Source organism: Helicoverpa zea, chromosome 29 (genome assembly GCF_022581195.2).
Source record: "Helicoverpa zea isolate HzStark_Cry1AcR chromosome 29, ilHelZeax1.1, whole genome shotgun sequence".
NCBI lineage: Eukaryota > Metazoa > Arthropoda > Insecta > Lepidoptera > Noctuidae > Helicoverpa > Helicoverpa zea.
The window spans coordinates 2,393,583-2,409,130 of NC_061480.1; the positions used below are offsets into that span (position 1 = coordinate 2,393,583).

Sequence of the window (15,548 nt, forward strand, 5' to 3'; positions counted from 1 at the left end):
AGACATTTATTTTGCTTTTATCCATGTGCGTGAAGTAGCCCCACGGGACGAGGGTAAAACCACGGTTGGAAGCTAGTTAAATTAGAAATTTCATTGTTTTAGTTATTACTTACCGTCTAAATTCTCTCCAAGATCATCATTGTTCAGGAACGCCTCTTTGGAAGCGAGCCAGTCCTCTGTCTGTCTCGCTTGCTCCTTCAGCAGTTGCAGTTGATGAGCCTAAGAGGGAAAGAGATAACATTATATGCACTGTGTTTAGCTTAGATGCAAGGCAAATTGCCTAGCTGTGTTAAAAAGGGATTATCTTTTTATTAACTATTAAAGAAGATGGATCAAAAATGCCCCACGACCTATAACAATGTGACGTATCTCAATAAAAAGACAAAAATGTTTAAAAAAATGTAGCATACTCTCTAATTCTTTTTTTTTACACCTTCATACGAAAAAAGTGCTTTAAAGATTGTTCAGGCGCTGTTATGAAAACATCGTTCATGGACTATTTATGGACTATTTTATTAAATTATTTTTTTGTTTGATAGGGTATACCTCACAGGTGGTCCCATAATCATCAGGTCAGGATCTGATGATGGAAACCCTGAGAAATCCAGGGCAACTTTTTAAAGTTACAGGCATGCGCAGGATAAAAACTTGACTATAAGGTGTATGTCTTATAACAATATGCAACAGTGAAGGTTTTCAGCCGACCTGATGATGGAGACGAAAGAAGGTCGAGGGAACTCGACAACTGAATATGTAAACTACCTCGTGTTTGGGCTTATATTATTTGTATTGAATAGACCTTTGCAACAGTGAAGGTTTACATCTGACTTGATGATGGAGACCAGAGAAGGACGAGGGAACTCGACAACTGAATATGTGAACTACCTCGTGTTTGGGCTTATATTATTCGTATTGATGAGAACTTTCCACTTATGCGGATAGTGACAACTGTGCTTGTCACTGAAAAGCCAAAAATAATAAAAAAACTTTTTACAATAAAATAAAACCGACTCCCAAAAACACTGAAAAGAAAAAAAACTATTCTTTGGAGCATCGGCTTAGGTACATCCATTAGACACCGACTCTTGAGGTAGTTCACATATTCAGTTGTCGAGTTCCCTCGACTTTCTCTGGTCTCCATCATCGGATCAGCTCCAAACCTTCACTGTTGCAAAGTTTTATTCAATACAAATAATATAAGCCCAAACACGAGGTAGTTTACATACTCAGTTGTCGAGTTCCCTGGACCTTCTTTCGTCTCCATCATCAGGTCAGCTCCAAATCTTCACTGTTGCATAGTGTTATAAGACATACACCTTATAGTCAAGTTTTTATCCTGCGTATGGCTGCAACTTTAAAAAGTTGCCCTGGATTTCTCGGGGTTTCCATGATCAGATCCTGACCTGATGATTATGGGACCACCTGTGAGGTATACCCTATCAAACAAAAAAATAATTTAATAAAATAGTCAATAAATAGTCCTATGAACGATGTTTTCATAACAGCGCCTGAACAATTTTTAAAGCACTTTTTTCGTATGAAGGTGTAAAAAAAAGAATTAGAGAGTATGCTATATTTTTTTAAACATTTTTGTCTTTTTTTTGAGATACGTCACATTGTTATAGGACGTGGGGCAATTTTGTATGGATTGTGATCCGTCTTCTTTAATACTGATAAAGGTGGGCCTTGATCCAAAGGACAATGCCAGGGTCTGGGCTCATAGTTTGCCCAGCAGTGGGAGTAGTTCCAGAGGGTTCCTTAGTGCACTCTGAACACGTAATGCAAATATTTTTGAAATCGCTCCCTGGGGTCCGGAGGAAAACCAGTTCAAATATTCTCCATGAAGAGTCACTTGACAAGGCCTGAGCCATTTGCCCAGTAGTAGGAGTGTTTGGAATTGGTTCTTTACTTCACTCTTAACACGAAATTAAAATATTTTTGAAATCGGTCCCAGGGGTCCCGAGAAAAACCGGTTCAAATGTTCTCCTTAGATATTCACTTAACAAAGTCTTTGGCATTTGCCCAGTAGTGGGAGTGGTCAAAATAGGTTCTTTACTACACTCTTAACATGAAATCCAAATATTTTTGAAATCGGTCCCTGGGGTCCGGAGAAAAACCGGTTCTAATATTCCACATGAACTGTCGCTTTACAACGCCTATGTCATTTGCCCAGTAGTGGGAGTGATTGAAATAGGTTCCTTACTTCACTCTTAACATGAAATTAAAATATTTTTAAAATCGGTCCCAGGGGTCCTGAGAAAAACCGGTTCAAATGTTCTCCTTAGATAGTCACGTAACAAAGTCTTTGGCATTTGCCCAGTAGTGGGAGTGATTGAAATAGGTTCCTTACTTCACTCTTAACATGAAATTAAAATATTTTTATAATCGGTCCCAGGGGTCCCGAGAAAAACCGGTTCAAATGTTCTCCTTAGATAGTCACTTAACAAAGTCTTTGGCATTTGCCCAGTAGTGGGAGTGATTGAAATAGGTTCCTTACTTCACTCTTAACATGAAATTAAAATATTTTTATAATCGGTCCCAGGGGTCCCGAGAAAAACCGGTTCAAATGTTCTCTTTAGATAGTCACTTAACAAAGTCTTTGGCATTTGCCCAGTAGTGGGAGTGGTTAAAGTAAATTCTTTACTTCACTTTTAACATGAAATTAAAATATTTTTGAAATCGGTCCCTGGGGTCCGGGTGAAAAACCGGTTCTTATATTCCACATGAACAATCGCTTCACAAAGCCTGTGCCATTTGCCCAGTAGTGGGAGTGATTGAAATAGATTCTTTACTTCACTCTAAACATGAAATCAAAATATTTTTGAAATCGGTCCCAGGGGTCCCGAGAGATTAATCTGATAAGACTTTTCTGCCAAATAAGTCTTAGGATCTCGCTGTCAGGATCCAGTGCTGGAAAATGTTGGAATGGGTTTTTTTTACTGTGATTTTCAAATAAATTCTAAAAGCGTTGGATTCTAATAAGAACTGACAATGATTTTCTGAAAAAAAAGGCAATTACCGCAATATTTTTGAATTTACGGTTTAAATCTACAAGGTGCCTGCGCAATAAGCTATCTTCTAGAAAAATCTTATCAAGAGGAATAAAATAAGCTCGAACATGAGGTAGTTAGTAGATACCGTTGAGGAGTTCCCTCGTCTCTCTGTCGTCTCCATTGTCAGGTCAGATCTTAACCTTTACAGTTTTGTGGTGTCTGACACATATACCCGAATGACAAGGTTTTACTCGATATGTGTCTACAATTTTTCGAGAGTCGCTCCCGATTTTTTTAGAGGTTCCATCACCAGACCCTGGGCCGGATGACAAATGAACCATTGAGGAAGTAAGCCCTTACAAACAATAAAATAATTGTTGAAATCGATTGGTAAACGACGGAGTTATGCACGTACAAACGTAAAAAGAATACAAATGAATTAAGAACCTCCTCCATTTTTGGAAGTCGGTTAACAAAAAGTAGTCGTGTACAATACCTCGTATTTGTCAATGAATATAATTCATTTCAATTAAGGTAATAAAAGTGGAATAGTTAAGAGTTTGTAAGCTTATTTTTATGTAATATTGAATAAGAGTCAAACCAGTTTTTCTCAGGACTCCCGGGATAGATTTCGAAATGCTTTGGTCTGGGACCTAATATAAGCCTATGGAACATAATACACTATGCAATTACTGTGGGCAACTCTTGAGCCCAACTTCCATACAAAGATTAGCATTGTCCTTTTTAAACTACGAAAAAAAGTACCCAATATAATGACAGTTTTAATCATGTAAAGGAGAATGGGCGAAATGTTTGGATGTTGGTCTACTCCCCCTCCAGTAATGAGTCATATATCATTTGAAAGGTCCATGTTTAAGGTTTTCTTTTTATCGATATGGGCTTTCGAGATAGTTCTTAGATTCCTTTTCTAGTAATTAATTATATATCACTGGAAAGGCCTTTTTAAATAGCAGCGTTTTACCTGAAATAAAACGCATATTAAATACTTACCTTATTTGAAGCTTACTAGTTTGAGATAGGCACCTACGTGTTTTCCGCTTTTATCTCTGTCCTTTTCTACCCCATATCTTGCATCTCTCTCGCACACCGACCAGTTTCACTCCCCACCAGGCAGGAGGCGACGAGTGTTCTCGGCGGCCACAGTTCGTCATTGAGTCGAAAACACCAGGCAGAAATTAAAATGTAAGCTTCAAATAAGGTAAGTATTTAATATGCGTTTTATTTCAGGTAAAACGCTGCTATTAAATTCTTGACCGTTATTTGAAGCTTACTAGTTTGAGACGTGTTTGTTATCGCCTGGTGGAAGTGGACGCCAATGTGAGCAAAAGCACAATGAAATTGTGTATGTAAATAGGTACTTAGGTACACGAGTAATCACATGTAAGTATGTGTATTGCGTCCTGGAATACTAATGTAATCAAAGTTAACTGGTACTGGTACTCAGCTACATCCTGTTAGACTGGAAGCCGACCCCAACATAGTTGGGAAAGGGGCTCGAAGGATGAGTAATAAAAATTAAAAGAGAGATGCAAGAACAAAAGCAAAAATTGATTTCATTTTCTAATAGTAATTAACAAAAACATTGCGATACTTCTTAATAACAATAGTAACAAAAATATAGACATTAATCAGCTGGATTAATTAAATAATCGAGATAACTTGCTACTTCTATTTAGTGGGTATCTTTCCCTTCTGTAAAAATGGGCAAATGTATTGCCTGATCGCCAATTACCCTTTGCTAATATATCGTCCAAAGGTATATTGTCAACACAGATTTTGACGCTACCGCCGAGTGGAAGCTTCCTGGGGTTGTAGTTATTCCTGCCCCTTTTAACAATGTCTTAATCCACCCGTATCATCGTTCGGGTGCGTGCCTTTGGTTGGCCTCTAACGGATATAAATAAATTTAAGGAATTAGCCGATGTCCGTCTATCTTCTAACAAGGCTTTAGTCTTTCTGACCCAATACACTGGACTTAGATTTATATTTTCCTGATTATCCATCAAACAACAACCCGACTGCCTATGACTAGAACTGTCGGTCTTAGAGCCAAAGACTGGCCATAAGATTAAATTATCTTTGTTGTTTTTGAAATGTTCTGGGTCTATTGCAAGCAAGGAAAGATCATGGACTCGCCTTTCCGAAACAAGCTAGCAAAAGAAAGAGCAGCAGTGTGCCTGGAAGTTGCAAATGGATTATTCTCGTCTACGTTTACTGCACTTAAGTAGGTTACCAATTGGTCAATATTCCAGATGGACGGCTTCCCGGGGAACAGGTTTGCTCAGCGCTATTGATTTTAAAATGTGTCCGACTAGAACGTGTGAACCTAGCTCTAGAGTGGTTTCCGCATTGCATAGTGTAGCTATAACTGACTTGTGTAATAAAATAGTATTGTATGCTAGTTTATTTACTATGTGTAAGTCCGCTAAAAATTGGGCAAGTATAGGTCCAAATAGGGATTCAAGGATTCATAGGATCCAATTTCATACTTTTCGCCCCAATTTAACCATCGACTCCAAGCTGATTGATAAGTGTTGCGTGTGGATTGAAGAAGACTTCAGTCGGAGAGACTCCTTGTCCCTCCCCCCCCCCCATTTCCTTGACCTTGGCAGGGGGTATCCCCGTTGCTGTGTCTATCGGTTTCTGCTCGAGGTTCATCAGTGTGTAGGGTACTGCTAATGATCGGGACTTCGGGAATCTGCTCGCCAAAATACCTGGTGCCACCGAAGGAACTACTATGAGATTAACTCCCGTTCCTGAATTGAGATGACTGAGGACCTACGGTATAAGGTAAGGTGGCGGTAATACCCATGCTAGCGGGTAAGTCAAAACTTGAGAAAAATGCATCGTGGAACCCCGCTTTCGGGTCCTTCAGATCTAGGGGCACGTAGTACACAACTATGTGTCCCTGGGCTCGCTTCGAGGCAAATAGGTCCACTGCTGATACAAGATGCCACTCCGGTGGAGGTTTGTGTCGGGAGAGATGGTCTGCCTGACTGTTGAATAGGGCTGGTATATGATTCACGACGTGATAGATTTGATACAGCTCAAGATAACTGAATACTCTGTACGTCAAGTTCGGTAGGCTCCTTGATCGGGTGCCACCTTGATTTCTTAGATATGACACCACAGTCCCATTTCTGCATTGAAAAATGGCTGTTGATCTCTTTAGCAACTTGCCGTGATTTTCCAGTTAATACTGCAAGCATCTCTTTCAGATCGCAGTGAAAGCCTTTTTCTCTCTCGTTCCATGAACCCATTACGGGAGTTCCGTTCAGTTGTGCCCCCATCCTACATCGGAGGCGTCCGTGGTTATAAGGTGACAGGGAAGTGGCGAATGAATATCCAAGGTTTGGTGGCAGCTGACCAGCCACCACTTTAGATCTGCTAAGGTATCTGCTGGTAGGTTCAACATTGCTATACTCCATTCACCGAGCCGTGAGCCCACAATGTAACCAAAGAATGACACTTTTTCAAAATGGTGGGTATAACCCGACCGATGACAAAAACGTCACATTTTTATGTAAAATGTTCTTAGTATCTGTGGTCTTCAATTAAGTAGGGTTCTATGTATGACAGTCAAGACTTCTAGGTTCATTTTACATGTAAACGATTTACTACATATTTCATTAAAATTAAGAAAATAATTTACGGCATTTATCATACATATTTGATTTCAATTAAGTTTGAAAAGATTGCATAAGTTCCACAGACATCGTTCTAAAATATCATTTCTAATGTTGTCAGTATATTACTTTCGTAGTTATTTTTATAAAATATGATCATTACTTCAATCGTGACTTATAAGAACCCTTTTTATGGTTTGTTCACCGTTTGGCTCACGGTTCCATGAATAGGGTAGGTATAGATTGCTGTTCAACACTGCATTGAGGAAAGTGAGGAGAGCCCGGTAATGCAGTCTGCCGTATGGAACAACGAAAACTTGCGAAGTTTAAAAGTCCTATCAAGCTATGCAGGTCTTCTAAGTTTGTCGTGCTGTTTGTCACGTAGTGCGTTTTGTCATTATCTTGTTGATAATGCTTGCGATTTATTCACTTGCCATCCAAAACATGGTGCAAATGATCCCAAAGTAGGCAAATATATCTTGGTGAGCCACCAGAAAATCGAGATACACAATTATGAGTAACCCTTGAGTTTTCAAAGTTTGAGCCACCCAAATTGGTCACTGTGGCGAAGGTCTTGGGTGCCGTGCTTAAGCCAAATGGTAGGCACGTAATCTGAAGCAGTCTTCTTCTGTATACTAGTCGAAGAACATATCTGTGACCTTTGGCTACCGGAAGGTAGAAGTAAGCCTGGGCGAGATCCACTTGCACAGCCATTCGTCTTTCTGAAGAAACTCTAGCACCCGAAAAACATTTATTAAACTGAAGGGTTCCGTAATTATGAACTTGTTGAGAACCTTGAGATTGAGTATTGGACGGTTCTTTCCGTCGCCTTTTGGGCACAAGAAACATATTGGAAAGAAAGCTGGCAGAATTTGCAGCTATCAATAGAACTTTTTGTTTTATCATTTGGGATATGACGACATCCATCTCTTTGGACTCTCTGGTCAAATCTGGCATTATCTATCAAAGGTGGCTTTTGGCCAATGGTATGCGATACCCAGTTATTATTTTTAACAAGAAAGGCGGAGCTCCCATTTCTTTCCATTGGTCTTGATATAATGTTAGGCAACCCGCCTGGAAAGTCATAACTTACGTGCCTTGTTGGACGCATCAAAGTCCGCCTGCGGTCCTGGACGCTTTCTGTTTCCTCTGTTGGACATGGTTCCTATTGTAATTTACTCGTGATATCCCAAGGGAGCTTTTAGAGTTTTGCGTCACACGCCATTCAGCGTGAGTGTGATTACCATTTCTCTTCGAGGGAAGGTTATAATGGCGACTCTTCGAAAGTCGATCCAAAAAGCCACCCTGCGAGGGTAGATTGCAATGATGGTACGACCCGCAACATGCATGATTGGTACCCTGCGAGGGTCCGTGATAATGAGCCGACCCCTGCGGGGGATGGCTAGTATACTTACTGGTCCCTGCTTTGTAATGATGCTGCTACTCGCAACATGCAAGATTGGTACCCTGCGCGGGTCCGTGATAATGAACCGACCCCTGCGGGGGGTGGCTAGTATACTTACTGGTCCCTGCTTTGTAATGATGCTGCGACTCGCAAAATGCAAGATTGGTACCCTGCGCGGGTCCGTGATAATGAACCGACCCCTGCGGGGGGTGGCTAGTATACTTACTGGCAGTCCTAGGCGGAGCGTACCAAGTCTTTCAAGGCCGAAAACCATCACACGCCGTGATAATGAGCCGACCCCTACGGGGGGTGGCTAACAGACTTACTGGCAGTCCGAGGGGAGCGTACCAAGTCTTTCAAGGCCGAAAACCATCACACGCCGTGATAATGAGCCGACCCCCATGGGGGGTGGCTAACAGACTTACTGGCAGTCCGAGGGGAGCGTACCAAGTCTTTCAAGGCCGAAAAGCTTTCTTGACACCACCAGCCCTCTTCAAGTGCGGTAGTGACCAGTCCGAACTAAGGAGATGCTGGTTGGACCGCACCTCACACCATTCTTTTTTGTCAAAAAGTTGAACGCCTTGCAGGATTGAACTAGGGCCACAGGTGCCTTAGGAACTTCGGGCTTGCTTTCTTTTCCATAGTCACGTGCACGGGCTGTGGTAGCTTTATTATTTACCGCATCCGTATTTGCTTTATAAGTCACTCATTCTGAAAACAAATTACTGAAAAAAAAGTACACGGAAGAAACTCGTGACAAAAAAGGGGTAGATGTACAAAATATTAACACTTGATTTCGCAAAATCGAATATCGAACGTTAAAACCGTTAACAAATTGTATAAAATATTATAAACTCACCTGTGTTCTGCGAGAGCACTGAGTTTATTTTTCAACGAAATACTACAGCGGTTGGTTAGACCAACCTTCTCGGGCGGAAAACAAGACGCCAATGACGAACTGTGGCCGCCGAGAACACTCGTCGCCTCCTGCCTGGTGGGGAGTGAAACTGGTCGGTGTGCGAGAGAGATGCAAGATATGGGGTAGAAAAGGACAGAGATAAAAGCGGAAAACACGTAGGTGCCTATCTCAAACTAGTAAGCTTCAAATAACGGTCAAGAATTTAATAGAATATTTCGTACAAAAGTACCTGTAACAAATCTTCAGTACTTAAGAAGCTACAGCAGATTTTTGACATAGTTATTATTTCACTAAACACGTTCTAACTCCCTAAATACTAACAAATGACAATCGCCGCCTTGCAAGAAAATACTCTACATAACACACAAGCATTCTATTGATACATCACTTAATGCTAGAGGGGAGGTAGACCAAAACGCTCATTATCCTTTATATAATGATAACTGAATAAATTGCATCAGTTAGTAAATTGTAAAATTGCTGATAGGAATTTGCCGCCAAATGGTCAAATTTACAGTTTAGGTTATCCTTGCCCAGATACCATCCTTACCCTATTTAACGATTGTGGGAAATTGTTTCCCAGGGAATCAGTACTACAGGAAACCTTTCCTTACTGCATTTTTTAAAGTCTTTTATTTTCTTTTTTGCGTGTTATTTTTTTTTCTTATCTTATGTTTCAAAACTCTTTACATACCTGAGTCAAATACTGTTTCCTAGTAAGCCAGGCGTTGTCCAGCGTGGTGGCGAGAGCTTCCACCCTCTTGGCCTTCTCGGGCGCCTGCTCAGCTTCCTTCTGTAGAGAGCTGATGGCTTTCTGACGACCGTCGATTTCAGCCTGTGAGGGGGAAATGGGGGGTTAGTTGAAAAAATGGTGATTTAAAATCAAAATCAAAAGTCATTTATTCAAAGTAGGCTGAAAATCAGAACTTTTTGAACGTCAAATACCTATGAAAAGTTTACTGCTTCGTATGAGTAATCGTGTGAAAATCCTACTATTATTATAAATTTGAAAGTTTGTGAGAACGTATGGATGTGTATGTTTGTTATTCTTTCACGCAAAAATGGCTGGACCGATTTGGTTGAAATTTGGTATGTAGATAGGTGATACCCTGGATTAACACAGACAATCACAAACATAGACAAACACTTTTTATCAACTTACCACGCGGGCGAAGCCGCTGGTGGAAGCTAGTGTAAAATATATTTTTGATATTTTACCTGAGTAAACATCGGATCTTACCATTCACTGTGTCTCAAAGTAATTTTAATTCAATATTTAATTCGGAACGTTCTTACAATTCAAATCTTACCTGATAAACTTTTAATCTAAACTTATAAAGAGTTTCCTCTTTATATCGTTTATCGTTTTGTTTCTACTCTAAAAATTCCGAAACTACTGAATGGATATTTTATAATCTTTCAATGTCGGGAAACTACTATGTACCCGGACAATATAAACCATATTTTGTCCGGGTATTTACAACTTCAAAGACCTATGCAAAATAAGGTCTTTTTTATATAAGTTACCTTCTTCTCATGATGCAGCTCGAGCAGTGCCTCAGCATGAGACACGGTCTCCGGGGCGCCGGTCTCGTCCATGCGCTTCACTGCCTCCGATACCCATAGCTCTAGTTCCTGTAATAAGTACATAGAGTTAGAATTAGATAAAGATAAATAAAAATAAATGTAAATTTTTGGTCAAAAGTATACGTTATAAAGGGAAACAAACAACAAACGAGTATAAGAATAATCAACTAGTAGACTACTTTAAAAATACTGGACTACTAAGTATAGATGAAGAGAAACAAATATAAAAATACTCAACTAGTAGACCAGTTGAGTATAACGTACGATTTTTTCAAAGTTTAGTAACAAAATATAACTTTTTTAAAATTTTATTGTAGCATCTTTTAAGGTGAATGTTTCGACTGGTAGCAGGAAATTCCAAATAAAATGTTTTTTAATGTTTTAGCTAAGTCAACATTCGATATGAGGCGTTATCCATTTCATCGAAGTAATAATCGAAATCGAAACAAGTAAAAGCAATTTTATGTTATTGTAAGACCGAAAGTTCTTACAATTCAAATGCAATATTATTGCATTACAAGTTTTTCGAATTGCATTTCAATTGTAAGAACTTCCGGAGTGAAACAGAGACATGAAAAACTGATTTGAGTAAAATTATAATACTTTAGAGGCCGTAGTCCAGCAGTTGACGAAAAAAAGGCTGATGATGATAATGGAGTTTCACCTTAAGATTCAGATCAAACTTTTGCTACACCCATCATCGCGGTAGCACCGGCTGTCGCTGAAAACCAGCGCTGGGACTCTGTCTCGTTCCGGGTCGCAGCATTATGCTGAGCGAGGGCCGTATTGCGCGCTTTAAGACGCATATTTGATGGCGTCGTCTAACAGCGCGGTGCGTCTAGCGGTGAGCTGCTGCAGCTGGTCCCAACCCTCGCGGAGGCTTTGCAGGCTCGTCTCTATCTCCTGTGATCAGGGTATCTGTCTGTGACGAACTCACCTTGAGGTTGTCATCGAACTTATGCTCAGCGATGGCGTCGTCTAGCAGCGCGGTGCGTCTAGCGGCGAGCTGCTGCAGCTGGTCCCAACCCTCGCGGAGGCTCTGCAGATCTCTATCTCTTGTGACCAGGGTATCTGTCTGTGACGAACTCACCTTGAGGTTGTCATCGAACTTATGCTCAGCGATGGCGTCGTCTAACAGCGCGGTGCGTCTAGCGGCGAGCTGTTGCAGCTGGTCCCAACCCTCGCGGAGGCTCTGCAGGTCTCTATCTCTTGTGACCAGGGTATCTGTCTGTGACGAACTCACCTTGAGGTTGTCATCGAACTTATGCTCAGCGATGGCGTCGTCTAACAGCGCGGTGCGTCTAGCGGCGAGCTGTTGCAGCTGGTCCCAACTCTCGCGGAGGCTCTGCAGGTCTCTATCTCTTGTGACCAGGGTATCTGTCTGTGACGAACTCACCTTGAGGTTGTCATCGAACTTATGCTCAGCGATGGCGTCGTCTAACAGCGCGGTGCGTCTAGCGGCGAGCTGCTGCAGCTGGTCCCAACCCTCGCGGAGGCTTTGCAGGCTTTTTTCTATCTCTTGGGAGCGTTCGGGGTACCTGGGGAGTGGAAAGAAGAGTTTAATTAATGTCTTAAACAAAGATTCAGGCAAGTATTTTAAAGTTTGACATTCAAATACATATCATTTGTCACCATTGTGTCATCTTATATTTATAATGTTTGGTTTTTCGTAATTTTAATTGGTGTACATCAAAAAGAATAGATCTATTTATCTATCATCACGGAAACTACCGAACCGATTTAAAAAAATCTTACAATACTAGACCGCCTAATTACAAAATTACAGTATTTTTTCTTATCCAGTTGAGCAGAGTACACACAAGCACACACACGAGTTTACATACGGGTGAAACCGCTATCAATTCTTTCTAAGTAAGACCACTTATTTATTAAAACAGACTACATATAGTGATCTATATATCCAGATGAGCAGAGTAATTCTGAAACGAGTGAAACCGCTGGCAAGTATTTTTATGTTAGACATCTTATTTATCAAAAGAAAACTTTTCTTATCCAGAAGAATCGAGTAGTTCTTACAGCTGTCAAAATCTACTGCAGTCATTAGCACACTCACTTGTTAGCCAGCACTTTGCCTTCTCCCTCTAGAGCTTGTATCTTATCTCTTATAGCCCCAGCCTCCGCAGCCCTCGCAAGATGCTTCCTCTTGAGCTCGTGAGCTGCCGCCAGTTCTCGTCCTCGTTCTGAGCTACTGAAGAGTGTGGCCTTCTTGGAGATGCGTTCTGCTGTGTCTTCTACGTCTCTGTGGGGGGAGAAAGAAGGTTAGAAGAATGTTGAAGAGTAAAATATAGCAAGGTAAATAATGAAATAATAGCTTAAGTTACAAAAAAAATATTTAAAGGGGAAAAGGTTAGAATATTCTGTATTTCTACTTATTAAATAAAAAATAATTCTATGTATGATTATGAAGTCATCTTTGAGAAGACATCTTTGAAATCTTTGGAAAAGAAAAAATACAAAAAGATTGGCAGCATATTTTAGCAGCACGCTTATAATTGTCAGACTGATATGGTCCTGGTATTTGATGTAAAATACATCTAAACTGCTTTACATAAGGACCATATTTTTACCGGGTCGGACGAAGCATAATTCGGCATATACTCCTAACACTAGTTTTGCCAATACAACTTTATTTGAGGACAATTGTATTTTGATGATTCGAATGTAAAATATACTTTTGAATGCAACTATGACCTCAAGTTTTTGGTGAAAAAAGTACTACTCCGATCTTCTCGTCTTAGCTTTCGAATTAATTGGAAATAAGTTGTTATGGATTAATTTAAAACTTAAATTCTGGGCCTGAACAAAATGTTATATTTTGTAAAATATTTTTGACAGTTGAGATAGATTTGAGAACCTCCTCTTTTGAAGTCGGTCAAAATAAAAAAGCTACAATATAAGCTACAAACCAACCTGTTAAACGAGTGTATCTCAAGCGCAGCAGACAGGTTATCCCGGTACTTCTGCAACGCGCCGGATAACGCGCGCCACTTCGCGAGGAACGCGTCGCGGCGCTGCGATACTGCTGCTGCTTGCTGGGTAGGACCCTGGGGGGAAAGGAGGAAAATGTCGTGATAAATATCTCATTATTTATTTTAGAACATATATTTTACATTTTTAAATATTAAATATAACAATAAAAAACATTTAAAAATATAAAAAATAGGTTGCCACCGATATCGGGCACAGGTTCCAAATAATATCTCATTATTATTATTCTTGATTGCACACATTAATACATTTTGACACACTGAAAATAGAGAGATTATGTACATCGGTGAGCTAAACCCAGTGTTGGGTTCTCATACAGCCAACCTTAGAGTGAAAGAGTGATTAGAAACTCTATATGATGGGGTTTTGAGGGGTAGATCCTAAGAGAATGTGGAATATAGTGATAAATCTCTATGCTGAAGATATGAGGGTCTGACCCTAAAGGAAGGGGGGGGGGGATCATGAAATATATTGACCATACCTCACATGAATCATGAAATAAGAAAGACAGATAGATATGTGTTGCAGGGAAGTTTTTTACGTCACTACAAAAAGTAGTTATAACACCTAGAAATTGGTGAAGGGTGCTGATTTTTTTGCCTACTTTGAATAAATGACTTTTCATTTCATCATTTTTCATTATAGTAAGGACCCCGAGCTCCCGAGCCCCCGAGCTCCTTCCGGTAGATTTCAATCTATGTGTGTTGTGTAATAAAGATGAGAAATTGAAATACATACATAGCTTGTATGGGGCTAATGTAAATATACAAACAAACAATGTATGAATTATAAATAGGAAAATTACTGTGTCCTTCTGTTTCAAAATTACTGACGGATTTTAATCAACTTTGGTACACAGACTAATCTATTCTAGAGTCAGAGACAGGTAAAATAAACCACTTTACGGGGACGGGAGACAAATGAAACCACGTGAAAAAACTAGTATAAAACCAATTCTTACCTGCTGCAACAACTTATCAGCCAACGCACAGATACTCTTCACCCGCTTATCATCGACCTTCATATCACTGTCCATGTCATCCAGCTTCCTCAACAGCGCGGAACAATGCTCGTAATCCCTGCCTAGCTCGTGGGCTTGTACCATCATCTCTTTGTCGCGTATCCAGGCTTCTATCTTGTCGAGGTGCTGGTTGAATTCTAAGATGTCTTGAGCTTCTTCTAGGCCGCGTCCTGGGGGGAAATGGGGGGGGAAGTAAGTTTTTGAGGAGAAATTGGGTAAAAAATGTAACATTTGCAGCTTTTTGCGAGTTCTTTTGAAAATAATCGAAAAAAGCTGTTCTAAAATGTTATGACTGAAACGAAAATACATATGAAATTACAAAATGTTATGACAGAAACTGCATAAAAAGTTAGTAATTTCCAACCGAGGTAGGTTACCACAGAATATACACCTCTATGTTTTGTAGTAAAGTTCAGAGGTAAACATTTTTTTTTTGTTATAAGCTACCTACATAAATGCAACTTGTCTGAGTTTGTATGTACTCTCTCCAGTAAAACTTGGACACCAATAACTGATAAAAAGTATAGGAAAACATCTCAACAGTCCGTAATCAGCAAACCGCATTGAGCAAGCGTGGTGATTAACGCTCAACCCTTCTCTGTGTGAGAGGAGGCCGCAGCCCGACGGTGAAGGATTTCGACTTTGACTTTGATAACCCACCTCTCTGCTCAGTAGCAGTCTCGAGCCGCTGCCAGTCAGCCTGCAGCTGCTGCAACTGTTTCTCCACTTCAGCATCAGGACTCAGTTCCACAGCTAGTTGCTGTACTTCTTGCAGACGAGCTCGGTTGGCGGCCAGCTCGGCGGTGAAGGCTTGGTGTTTCTGTAGCTTCTTGATTTTATCTTCTAAGTTTGTGACTTCACCTGGGGAAATAAGTGTATTTTTAATCAAATATATCATTCAAGAAATATTAGTTAAGTGTGACAGACAGAACAGTCATTTGACCATAGCCCTAATTTTTATAGGATT

The 15,548-nt window shown here is 40.3% G+C and overlaps 1 protein-coding gene across 4 annotated transcripts in view; it reads right to left on the reverse strand.

The window, feature by feature from the left end:
* LOC124644003 (spectrin beta chain, non-erythrocytic 1) overlaps positions 1-15,548 on the reverse strand; it is a 150,490-nt gene that overhangs the window by 28,414 nt on the left and 106,528 nt on the right. For all 4 annotated transcript variants that reach the window (XM_047183171.1, XM_047183172.1, XM_047183169.1 and 1 more), the window contains 8 exons: positions 15,242-15,442; positions 14,522-14,751; positions 13,483-13,616; positions 12,626-12,811; positions 11,948-12,089; positions 10,492-10,599; positions 9,659-9,799; positions 114-219 (listed from right to left, as the gene is read on the reverse strand). In XM_047183171.1, coding sequence (XP_047039127.1) covers positions 114-219; positions 9,659-9,799; positions 10,492-10,599; positions 11,948-12,089; positions 12,626-12,811; positions 13,483-13,616; positions 14,522-14,751; positions 15,242-15,442 — 1,248 coding nt within the window. The remainder of the gene's footprint in view (positions 1-113; positions 220-9,658; positions 9,800-10,491; positions 10,600-11,947; positions 12,090-12,625; positions 12,812-13,482; positions 13,617-14,521; positions 14,752-15,241; positions 15,443-15,548) is intronic.